Source organism: Vigna umbellata, chromosome 8, assembly GCF_029865625.1.
Source record: "Vigna umbellata cultivar VRB3 chromosome 8, Vumbellata_1.0, whole genome shotgun sequence".
Classification (NCBI taxonomy): Eukaryota; Viridiplantae; Streptophyta; class Magnoliopsida; order Fabales; family Fabaceae; genus Vigna; species Vigna umbellata.
In genome coordinates, this window is record NC_142172.1 from 20311725 (window position 1) to 20324992 (window position 13268).

At 32.6% G+C, this 13268-nt stretch overlaps 1 protein-coding gene across 1 annotated transcript; it reads left to right on the forward strand.

Annotated features, from left to right (window-relative positions):
* Nucleotides 1-3339: 3339 nt before the first annotated feature.
* LOC124837993 (uncharacterized) lies at nucleotides 3340-11986 on the forward strand. The gene is made up of 3 exons (XM_047313493.2): nucleotides 3340-3732; nucleotides 9523-9576; nucleotides 11608-11986. The coding sequence occupies exons 1-3, from the start codon at nucleotides 3457-3459 to the stop codon at nucleotides 11839-11841; spliced, it is 564 nt and encodes a 187-aa protein (XP_047169449.1). The 5' UTR covers nucleotides 3340-3456; the 3' UTR covers nucleotides 11842-11986.
* Nucleotides 11987-13268: the final 1282 nt, after the last annotated feature.

The following is a 13268-nucleotide window of genomic DNA, read 5'->3' on the forward strand; positions in this document are numbered from 1 at the left end:
CTCTTGACCAAATTGCATTCTGCAGACATTAGGCACAAAACCCTAAAACAATTGTTAGCACAAAAAGATAGAGAAAAGAAAAAAAATCAAAGGATATAATTGAAAAGATAAGAAGATAGGAAATAAAAACAGAAAAATAAAAACATAAAATAAAATAAAATAAAATAAAATACAAACAGAAAATAAAATAAAATAAAATAAAATAAAATATAATCTAATCAAATAAAATAAAATCAAATAAAAACCGAAAAATAAAAAACAGAAAATAAAAACAGAAAACAGAAAAACAGAAAACAGAAAAAATAAAATAAAATCAAATAAAATACAAACTGAAAAATATAAACAGAAAAATAAAATAAAATAAAAATTCGAAATTAAAATAAAATCTAATCTAAAAAGATAAAAATAAAATCTAACCTAAAGGATAAAAATAAAATCTAAAAAGATAAAATAATAAAAACAGAAAAAATAAAAACAGAAATTCAAAATTAAAGTCAAAGATAATCAATAATCACACAAATTAACCAGTTAAACCACGAATCCCCGGCAACGGCGCCAAAAACTTGATGGACAAATTTGTAAGCACCAAAATATGATGTCACAAACTTGTTTCACAATCGGCAAGTATGACCGAATCGTTTCAAGTAATAAACTTGGTAAGACCAAGTATCGTTCTCCCAAAGGACTCACGGCCTAGTTTAGTTATGTGATTTGTTGATTAGCTAAGACTTAAGAACACAATAATTGAAGTTTAATATGCAAAGACGAAAATTAAATATGTATGCATGAATTGATCAATGACAAAGACAAAAGATAAACACTTTCAAGGAAATATATGAATGAATATGTTGTTGGGGGTCAATTTCATCTCATCCACTCTCATATATTTTAGGAATTCAACATTCAAATCATCATTGTTAATGCCACTCTCTAATGTACCATTCTAGATGGCTTCTCCCTAATCAAATAGTTCATACAATTCCTAGCATTCCTAATGATTAGTTCATGAGTGCAGGAGCTTAAAGGCAACCAATATAATATTGTCAGTATAATATTGGGAGAAATTCCCCGGATCTAGATTTCCCCGTACGTGTCCGTATCAACAAAACCAATAATCATGCATTAGAATGAGTTAAACAATGCAAGCATTGAGCAAAGAGGAAAAACCCTAACTAATGATGAAAGAAAGCATATGTCTTAATTCAAAGATGTACTCAACAAATCCATATATGAGAGCTTCAAGAGATTACTTTGACTCCCCAACAAACATACAAGGTTTAGTTCACCATATTCATGGTGAACCTAGATGAATTACAATGAAAGTATGAAAGAATAAACCCAATAAAGGTGAAGAGGTAGCCTGAGCATCCAAGATCCTCCTTCAAAGGGGTGAAAGAGAGAGTGTTTGCCTCGTTTTTGCCAAAGATGCCTAACTATAGGACGTGCAAGCCCTTATATACTAATCTAGAGTTACAAAAGATTACAAAAGTCCAAGCCCAAAAAGTGCCGCTCAGCGGTATTTACCGCTCAGCGGTGATTGCGCGTCTTCTTTCTTCCCCTCAGCGGCCATTTTGCCCCTCAGCGGTTCCAACGTCACCTCTTGAGTGCCGCTCAGCGGTAGTTTGCCGCTGAGCGGTGCCTTCGACTTCTCCTTTTTGCACTCTTTCTTGTCTTTTCTAATGTCCTCTCTCTTATTCTTCACTTCTTTCACCAAATTCACCTCAAAACCTGCACAAGAACACTTAAATCAAGCATAAACCTGTCCAGCTCTCTTATTTCTGAAAATATAAACAAAAGGCATGATTTCAAGCTAGTTTCTAAGTCTAAAGGTTGCTTTTAGTATCAACTTTAAGCATGAAAATAACAGTTTTTCAACTGTTATCAGTCTTTCCTTAGCCAAAGTGTTCCTCAACTAGTTTTTAACAAATTTCTTATTTACAGATTCAAAACAACAGCATATAATATTAACACTGAATTTCAATATAGATTAACATATAGTAAGCATTAACAGTATTCACACAGAATTTCAATATATGAATAGTAATAAAACAATACTAAATAATAATATAAAAAGCACAGAACTATTAAATCATAATATAAAAACATAGAAAGGTTAGCTCCCCTACCTCTATTCCAGACTTAATCTCCTGCTCCGAATTTGTTTCCCCGAAACCCTTCAGAACCTCTACTCTTCTTGCAACTAAAAATTTCTCCCTAACTCTTTCTTCTCTATTTCTCAAGCTCTCACTTGATTCCTCTTTTCTTGGTGCAAAATACCCTTCCCTCCTATGGCTATTTATAGGTAAAAAAATTTACTATTCATTAATATTTTAATATTATTTAAAAATAATATTTTAATCATTTACTTATTAAATCTGATCCTAGTTTCTTCCATATTAAGAAATCCTATTTTCTTCCATGCTAAGGAATCCTAATGCTGAAAATTTATTTTTACTATTCACTTTTTACTATTTACTATTCACTTTTTACTATTCAATTTAAAAAATTTACTAAATAAGTTACCAAAAATTTGAACCTCTCCTTCTAAAATTACTATAATTTTATATCCAAAATTTACATTTTTCTATCCATTAAAATTATTATTACTAATAAAATACTAAAATTTACTACTATAAATATTTTCTTTTTCATGGGTCTTACAATCAACACCCAACGCGACTACTTTTTTCATAAGCCCCCAATACGCGACAAATATAATAATATTTTAACCCATTCCACCCATTAGAAAACAAATACAAATTCCACCCATTAAAGACGACAAACATCATCAATGAAAGCATATAATAACACTATCAGAAAGAACACCAACAACATAAGTAAGAACACTAACCTCACAAGCGCTGTTGAACGAACCACGCTCTTGAATGGACCACAAACGCAATTACACCACGAACGCAATTTCACCCGGAATCAAAATCTGGATTGTTGAATCTGATTGTTGAACCCTAAATCACCCCCAATTCGCAAGTTGATTTTACCCCAATGTAATTTCACTTAAGTTAATCCTAATTTTATTTTAACCATATCTTTTACATATTCCACATCATTTTAAACTATATTTGTTTTAACACATATAATGACGTTACAATGCCACGTTAATAATGAGTATCCAACTAATCAACTTTTTGTCAGAGAGACAACTTTATCATTAGTTTTTTAATGCCGTAAACAAAAATGATTAACGTGTACCGTTTCTAAAAAAATAGGATGTTAGTGAATTTTTTAAAAAAAAAAAAAAGAACAACTCTTAAGAGACCCTGCTAAAATACGTATTAAACCAAAACTAAAATATTCTTATTTGCTTTATTTTTTTAAATGTGGGTGACTGAAACTTGAGGTGAAAATGAATATTGGGGAGCATTATCCTCCAGCACCACACAAACTAGCTATCTGCGGATTTCATTTTAGCGTGAACTGTGAGAAAGAGGCCTCACGATGATGGCATGTGGTAGTATAAGGATGAGTGTGCACCCAAGGGTGAGTGGATTTCATTTCCACGTTCCGCTCTCTTCCGCTTCTCTCCTACCTATTCACCACAACAGCGATTCCTTTTCGAAGCTTCGCAATCTCATTCGTCTCGCGGCGACGCCGTCGTTGTTACCCAAAGCCTCTGCCAGGAATGACGGCCCCACCGACGACGGAATCACTCTAGGCACTGTGAAGCTACCGTTGGACACCGACCTTCAGAGATTCGATTCCTTGCTCTTTCAGGTAACCGAACAACTTACGCTTCTTTAATTTGAATCTATAAAATATAATACACATTAAATACTTCTATATTATTTTATAAAATTTCTTAGAAATTTTGATATTAATTATGACCAACTGCTAATTGCATTTATTGTAATATAACATATCTAAATTAATTTTCTTTGGTGAAAACAGTAATAACTAAGCAATATATTCATTAATTTAATTTCACCATTAGTCCGCTAATCTCAGATCAGGGACCTTAAGAATTATATATCGATGATTTTTTCAAGTAAGATTATTTAAAAATTATTTTTCCAAATAAGAACTTAAATTAAAATTTCTTTTGAAAACATTATTTAAATAAAATACTTCACAAAATATTAGTAAAAATAAAATTATTCTTTCTAAAAGATGAATTTAGGTAAATTGCACCACAAATATTTAATTTATAATGTTTTTCTCTCGAATAAATTTACTTTGATAACTTAACTATTAAATAAATAAAATTAATTAAGTATATATATATAGATATATATATATATATATATATATATATATAGATATATATATATTTAATATGTTAAACATGTCTTTTATATCTATAGTACGGATTTTATGCTTAGAAATATCCAAACACATTTTTTTATCATTCCTAATACGAAGATTTTGCTGACTTCATACCCACTGCGTTGTGAAAACCGGAAAAGGAAAATAAAAGTTAGACGTAGAAATTACAGAGTGGAAAGTGTTGGAAGGAGATATTTTTCTAGTGTTCTGATTTTGGTTTGTGAACCTTTTGTGGATAAACAAATAGAAAAAACTATGTAAACAAAAAAAAAAAAAAAAACTCTTTTCTGTCTTTTATTTACAAACTTGTTTCTTTCATGAGGCTTTGCGTATACTAAAGACGTCTAACATAAATAACTGTCATATAAACCAGTTAACACTTAAAATTCAATTCTTAAATTTATTGTACTTGATGATGAGGTGTTGCTATCAATGCAGGGGGTGGGAAGAGAACCTTTTCCTCAAGGTTTGAGTTGGGGCGTAGTTGATTGGGATAAAAGGTGGGGTAGTAATGAGAAAATGGGAGTTGGATGTTAAAATGGTGGGTTGGATTGTATTAGAGGATTGGATGCAATTTTTGTTTTGGAGTGTATGTGGGATTGAATAGCTAACTTTGGAAGAGGAAACAATTTGGGGGGTTATGTGGGTTGTTGGCTTGGTTGAGGTGCAAATTGAGATACATGCAATTGGGTGGGAGGTGGGTATTAATTATGGGATCAGTGGACTGACTTGAGCATATACGTGGAAGTGGTTTATTTGGTGGAAAAAGAAGGTGGGATGTGCAGAATTCTTTCGTATTATGTGTAAGTGGAGTGAATCTATTGAAACGAGTGTATATGGTGCGAGTGTTTTGGGGATTTCGTTGGAGGATTGGTCTTGAGTGGGTGGTAATCGCTTGGGTTAAAAGAATAGTTGTTGACGTGATTTGTTGGCTGTGGTTGCCATTCGGTGATGAGATTATTATGAGAGTGACCTTTGGATGGACAAGTGGAAGTGAAAAGGTTCTTCGAGTGCAGGGGTAGGTTTGTTGGGTAAGATGATACTCAATAAAAAAAAAAAAAACGAGTTTTACGCAATGTCCTTTGGATGATGGTGCTCGGCCCAAAAAATTTGTGAAGATACTAAGTGGATGGTCTTATTTCATTCATCATTAGTATATCTCATTTTATTATTTATTTTGGTGTCTGATGTTACAGAAGAAGTTAGTTATGATTTTTTGTTATTGTGATATTTGTGTCAGAGTCATTGTTTTATTTGTTATACTGTGCATTGGGGACAGGTAGAAATAAAGCATTTCATTCCCTTCTATTGTCTTTTATGGGAGGTGATCTGACCTCGAATTCAGGGCCCTTTATCTTTTTGTTAACATTTGGTCCTCTCGTTGTTTTCTCTTCTATAACAGACACACTCGTCTGAAAAATCTTTTCGATAAGCTAAATGAAATGATCTTACAAATGTCACTTTTTTCCAACCAAATGATCAATATGCACACTCGTTTTTCTCACTTGGAATCCAAACCCCTCACTCCTCCTTCATCCTCTCCACCATTCCATTCCAATGACAACCCACCTTCACAACGTCATTTCCTGAAGTTGGACGTCCCTCCGCTTTGATGGTACTAATCCTATTGGATGGATTTTAAAGATGACCTAATTCTTTCACTATCATAACACACCTGAAGAGGAACGTATCACTATTGCATCCTTTTACCTTGATGGGGTGACTTTAACATGATTTAATGAATGTACCATAACAACCAAATTCTTTCCTGGACTTATTTGTTGCAAGCTCTAGAAGTCAGATTTGTTCCTACTGCCTTTGAAGACCCAAGGGGTATGCTCTTTAAGCTTTCTCAAAGCTCTTATGTTTCTGCTTACCTTAATGATTTTGACGCCACTAAAAATCGCGTGATTGGGTTGTCACCGCCTTCCCTATTGAGTTGCTTCCTCTTCGATCTCAAGTCAGAAATTCGTCGTGTGGTGGTGGCTCAACAATCACAAACGTTGTCATTAGCGGTGGGTTTGGCATGGTTGAAAGAAGAGAAATTATGGGATCTTTCTCGGGTTCAGCGCGTTAAACCAGTCTCATCATGGCACTATTCATCTCCTACGCGCATTGTTCCCACTTCTACTTAGCAATCACCATCGAAATCTCTCCCTCACATTTTGCCTTCTCCATCTCCGAAAACTCGATATCGTCAATTGATGGAGGCAGAGATGGTGGACCGTCGTCACGAGAAGGGGTTTTTCTTTAATTGTGATCAGAAATACTTACAGTCTCATCGGTGTCTAGCTCACTTCCTCCTTCTCATCGTTGAAAAGGAAGACTCCACCGGTGGATCGGCCTCAGATCCAACAAATTTGGATCCTAACCCGAGAATGGTTACCGACCTAAATCAATTTATATGCTTTGTCTAGAGCTATGGCCCTAGAAACATTTCGTCTCACAGGTCATGCTGGCCAAAACCAGATCCATGTGTTGGTGGATGTGGGTAGCACCCATAATTTCATTTAGAAGGAAGTAGCAATTTGTTTGGGCCTGGCCAATTCACTCACCACACCTCTCAAAGTATTGGTTGGGACTGAGAAGAGTTTGCTTGTACTAAGGTATGTTCTACGGTGGAGTTGTTAATTCAGGGGAATTCCTTTTAGTTAGATTCGTATGTGCTGGATATGGGGGGATCTGATGTACTCCTTAGGCCCAATGGCTAAAGCAATTAGGGCCATATTGATGGTTTACCAAGCACTCACTATGAAATTTGTTTTTAATCAATCTATCATTGAACTCTGGGCGATTTTGGAAACAACCAACTTCATTTCCTTGCATAAATTCAAATGGGTTACCGTTCTGATCCTACGGCCAATTTTTATCCTTAGTGGTTCAGCTAGCTTCTACACAAGGCTCTCCTCTTTCATATTCTGATCCCAAGGTGCAACAATTACTCACTTTATTCTCCTCCTTATTTTTAGAGCCAACATCTCTGCCTCGATCACGTGGAACTGATCACGCCATTCCTCTCTTCCCTAATTCTCATCCAGTCAATGTCAAACCTTACAAATATCCACAATCTCAGAAACTAGAAACAGAGAAGTAGGTTTCCAAAATTCTTGCATCAAGGTGGATATAACCAAGTTCAAGTTCGTTCTCTTTCCCCTTTCTCTTCTTGAAAAAGAAGGATGATTGGCGGCGTATGTGCGTGGATTATCGCACCTTGAATGGCATCACTGTCAAGGACCAATTTCCACTTCCCACTATCGACGAGTTGTTGAATATGTTGGGGTCTACACGTTGTTTTTCGAAACTGGATCTCATCTCCGGGTTCCATCAAATTCTCCTCAAAACCTCTAATGCTCACAAAATGACCTTTCGAACACATGATGGTCATTATGAGTATTGTGTAATGCCTTTCAGCTTATGCAACGCTCCAACAACATTCCAATCTACTATGAATGACATCTTCAGGCCCCTGTTACGTAAGATCGTTATTGTTTTTTTTACGATATCTTGGTCTTCAGTACTGATTTTGTTCAACACTTGTCACATCTTCATAAGGTATTTGAGATACTCGAATGCAATCAGTTCTACTTGCAACCTCATAAGTGTTCTTTTTTCCAATCACAAATCATCTATTTGGGGCACATTGTAGCTGATGAAGGTGTGTCTCTAGATCCTGCACAAATCCAAGCTATGGGACAGTGGCCAATTCCCTCTTCCATTAAGGGATTGTGTGGATTCTTGGGATTAACAAGGTTTTGTTGAAAGTTCGTACGCGATTATACAACATCAACCCTTGACAGACTTCTCAAGAAGGGGAATTTCACATGGTCTTCCACAACTCAACATGCATTTAATACTACTGCTTTTTCATTGCCTGATTTCTCTAAGACATTATTTATGTGCAAACTAATGCCTTTGGATCGATGATGGGTGCGGTCTTGGCTCAAGACAATCATCCGATTTCCTATTTCAGTAAAGTGTCCTGGCCTCGTTTATCCAAATCCTCTGCTTATGTATGTGAGCTTCATGCCATTACAAGTTCTGTAAAACAGTGGCGCAATATTTATTGGGTCATTTATTTATCATTTAGACTGATCAGAGGAGCTTGAAGGTGTTATTGACTCAAATTATTCAGACCCCTAAACAACAACATTTTCTTGTTAAGCTACTCGATTATGGTTATGAAATTCATTACAAATTTGGCTCCAACATCTTGAATAATTTCCTCTTATCAATATTCCTCCACCTTGTCATCCACAGTGGAATCAACCTAATCCTAAGTTTAGCATACATTTGGGATTCACTATGTCTTGTAGAAGTTGTACAACTTTACAAAAACCATCACACAGAAGGTACTCCCTTGGTTCGTTAACATGTTGTCTTCCTCCATTCAAATAATCAATTCAAGGACTCCTCAACTTTATTGTAACAACTTTACTACAAATATTAGATTACCCAAATGTTATAAATATTTGTTCATCTTATTGTACTCATCATTTATGTATATTGAACTAATTCGATTCACATGTATGTTTCATATGTCATTGACATTGTGTGTTTATATAAATGATATATTACTCAATATATGTCAATCTTACTGTTACCATTAAAGGTATGACATTATAAAGAAAACTCTTTTTTTTTATAGTTGATTAATACATAAATATTAATCAAATTTCTTATATTCTATAAAGTTTTGATAACATATGTTATGTTGGTTTTTAGGACGTTTTGCATTAGTGTTCAGGGTATACGAAATGAAAAATATTTAATTAAAAATATCAAACTAAATATGTGCATTCAAATATACGGAGTTTTATAACTTTGTGTATAAAAGTGAATATCAATAGAAAATGATTAAAATTGAACTTTTCTTAAATTTTTTTAGTATATATATATATATATATATATATATATATATATATATATATATATATATATATATATATATATATAGGGATAGATTTATATTTATAAGTATGTCACGTAATATGAGGAAATGATTATATAGATGAATTTAAAGTTTTTTACAACATAAAAGGATATAAACTAGTCTGATGCAATTTTGGGCATAATGAATTAGTCTTATTTTTTTAGTAAGAGATAATTTAAACTTTTAATTAATTCAAGTGAATATTAGTGAAGCATCACATTAGTCACTTAATAGAGTTATTATTGAAATTGGGTATAGTTTGTTTCATGTTTTTTTGTTTTTATTATTGACTTGTGGTTGTGTTCTGACAGTGGGCAAATAGCCTTTGCCAAGGAGCCAATTTGCCTCTTCCTGTGCCTCTCAAGGTATATTATGCTTTTTTTTTTAAATGTATTTTATTATTAGCCTATTTTAAAATCATAATTTCTTCATAAAACTGTTGTCAAAGATAAATTCACGTTTTAAATAAATTTCCAAACACTTGCTAAACATAAAATTTTTAGAACAAGAGTATTTCTGTGTGCACACACATATATTTCGGTTTTTCTTTGTGACATTAAGTATTTATGTGTTCTCGCATTTTCAGTGTTTAGACGTTTTATAATTATTATAATTTAATTTTTATGTTTATATTATTCAGTATTTTTATATTTTATTTAATCATGTTTGTTAAATTTCAAAATTTTAGTTTCTGATTCAAGTGATTTTGTCTTCACAGTAAAATTTTGGAATGATATTGGTAGCTAAAAATATTTTGGAAAAATTTATGATTGTAATTACTTTCTTCACACGAATAATGTTAGTTACTACCCTATTTTTTAATTTGGTTGTCCCAGCTTGGAAACAGTACTATCTAGATTGTTACATTTTTTGTGTTTTTTGAGTGATTATGATAAGTTGTTCAATTCCTATCGTAGTATTTAACGTTGAATTGTTCAATAGTGAAATTAATTCTCACTTAATAAAATTTACATCAATATTGTCCCTTCCATTAAACCGTACAAACGGCGTTAGCTTTTCTTTCTCTTTCTTCTGAGTTTCTCTGTACACAACATTTTTTTCTACTTTTTAAACACATTTTAAATTTAAAAATCTAATCTTGTTTTTTTTTTCTTTCGACTCCCTATTTCTTTTCTTCTCATGCATAACCATATTTTATTCTTTCACTTTCACATTTTAAAACCTAGGGTGAAAATTTTTTAAACCCTATGAAATGACTTTTGGTTCATTGGAATGGGTTGAAGAAACAGGAAGACACGTTGTTTGAAGTCCCCTTGTGGTTGTACCCACTAACTTTGTATTTAACCCCTAAACTGGGATTTAACCTCATCTTCTATTTCACTTATCAATATCATTTTTTCCTACTTATCTTAATCTACTCTTCTCTTCAATCTTTACGTTCTAATAATGTCAGCATATCATTTATTATCCTTTTTAGCAGGTTATTATCCTACTCTACAATGCTTTTATTAAACCTTTTTTTTGGTTCCTTACACTTAAGTGTTTCTGAACTAATCTCTATACACCAAATTATACTCAATTGAGTCCTTGTGAGTAGATTCTTAGTTTATGTAAGAAATCATAATAAAGACATATGAAGTACTTGTATGAGTGATGATGTATATGAACCTCCAATCGTATTATTATTGTATATACAACTTATATACAGAATACAAAATTCACGTAATATTCTTGTCCCCTGATAACCATCCACTTCTCTGCATTGCTCTCTTCAAACCCCTCAGGCATCCACTTCTCCTTCTCTTCCTCACTCTCCTCCTTCCCCTTCTTCTCTGGCACCACCCATATGAATCCATGACCCGACGCTTCTATCCCGCATGCAATCTATGTGTTTGAATTGCATTATTATTCTCTTCTTGTTTCTCTTGCATTTTGTGTTGTGGTTGAGAAAAGGTGTGTCTCACTGAATATAGGAGTAGATGAGAAAGAGGTTGCAGATTTTCCTTGATTACAGAAGGTAAGGTTAGAAAGTAGAAAGGTTCATACATGTTTTTTTTTTCTACTTCCAGTGTGCTTCGTAAATTTTAATAAAGAAAGAAAAGGTATTTTTCCTTATTCACGGGTTTCTACATTAATTGATAGAGAACGAGAAAGAAAGGAAATAAAACATAAATGGATGATATTTGTATGTACGTGAATATATGTTTTTGGTTCTTTTCTTTTATAAAGAAGGGAATTATGAATTTTGCTTACAGAGTGGTTCTTTTCTTTTGTAAGTATTTAACGGAAGAAACTTGATTGAGACAAATTTTATCAAGTGAGGATATAATTGACACTTTTTTAAAAAAAAAACGTAAATGACATAACTCACCGTAACTAAGAACAAAATAAGCTATTAAACCTAGTATTTAATAATCCTCATATTTAATATACAGGTGGATAAAATAGCCGGTGGAGCTAGGTTGGGTTTTATCAGTATTGAGGATGGCAAAACTGAAGTTCTTGTGTATATTGATTGTTTAATTTCTCCACCGAATCAAAATTCTGCTCCAATGTTTCGTGCCATTAGAAAAGGTCCCTTAAAGGATAAGGTACCACCTGGTGAGCCTAGAATTATGAGGAGCCTTCTTCAAGCTCTTCAAAAGTCAATTGAAATTGCCAAATTGTAAATGTTGTGTTTTTTTTTTTTTATTGTGAGGTTTGTGCTTTTGAATAAAAATTAACTTGAAGTTTGAATTATTTTAATTTATTTCCCCAATATTGCGCTGACTCACTAGTTTGAATTGATTAAAAATAGTTTGGATTGAACTTCAATTTTATTTTGTACTACTCATTACATATATGAAAAGTAGGATTGGAAAAAATAATTGTTGGGCTGAACCTAACTATAAATTTTGTTTCAAACTTCATATATTTCATTTGAATTGAATCAAATTGTTTTTATGGTTTAAATAAATATTTTTATATGCACTGAATTCTTTTGAAATCTTTAAAGCTAAACTATTGTTTGAATTATTCTAAATATTTTTATATGCACTGAATTCTTTTGAAATCTTTAAAGCTAAACAATTGTTTGAATTATTCTAAATTACACTAAACCATTTTTAATTGTTTTTGAAAAAAAAAAGTGTAAGGATAAATTAAAATTTATTGATTGAATGCTAACTAATTTTATAAAAGAAAGGAAATCCAATCTAAATTAAAGAACACAATCTACATGATATGTCTTGAAGAAACAAATACTCTAAAAGGCGGGTAAAACACTAAACTATTTAATAGGAAAACAAGGTCAAAATAACTTTACAATGGTTAACTCAAACTAAGTTATCCGTGACAATTGTTTAAAACACATTTTAAGATATATTTAGTACTCAAGTAATGATTATTAAATGAGTACACGGATTACTCATAATTATCCTTCTTAATCTTTTCTAAGACTAAGAACTCCAAGTATATTTAGTTTCTACTTTTGGCTATAGAAGAAATGTATGAATCCAAGGAATGACACTCATAAAAATAATACATGTAATATCCCAAAATCTAATAATAAACCATATCATAGTAGTCACAGAAATAATAAAATAGAACAATTATAGATTGGGATATAAAGTATAAACTTTATAGTCATCCAAAATAACCGTAGAATTTAAAACTTTAGATACAAAAGAGTATTCCAAAACTATACACCAAAATAAATAACCTAAATAAACTAAACAACAATATCCTCGCCCTCCAAAGCTTGCTCCAGAGGCACCTCATCTCCATCTGCTCACATCCATCGAATGATCAATGCAAAAGAAAACACCACACATACAATATACAATCATAAGCAGAAGACTAAGCTAGATATACAATAAAACATACAGTTTAATAGCACAAAACATGCACAAGATAAATCAAGCAAAGTAACTAAATAAAACATCCTAGCATGTTATGTCCTAGACTTGACTTGTCCGGACATAGAATGATTGTTGAGCTATGAGAGGTCATGCACTCATGGTGGCCTCTACTGCTTTGCAAAGCCATTACCAATGGGTTTCACCCTACCACACTCACGAGGTTAGTCTGTTTTGGGACTTGAGGCATACAGGAAGCC

Bases quoted from the DNA above. Each gene is read 5' to 3' on its own strand.
- LOC124837993 (XM_047313493.2), top strand. From the start codon at position 3,457: ATGATGGCATGTGGTAGTATAAGGATGAGTGTGCACCCAAGGGTGAGT. The intron at 3,733-9,522 runs GTAACCGAACAA...GTGTTCTGACAG, and splicing joins TCGATTCCTTGCTCTTTCAG to TGGGCAAATAGCCTTTGCCA. The intron at 9,577-11,607 runs GTATATTATGCT...TTTAATATACAG, and splicing joins CTCTTCCTGTGCCTCTCAAG to GTGGATAAAATAGCCGGTGG.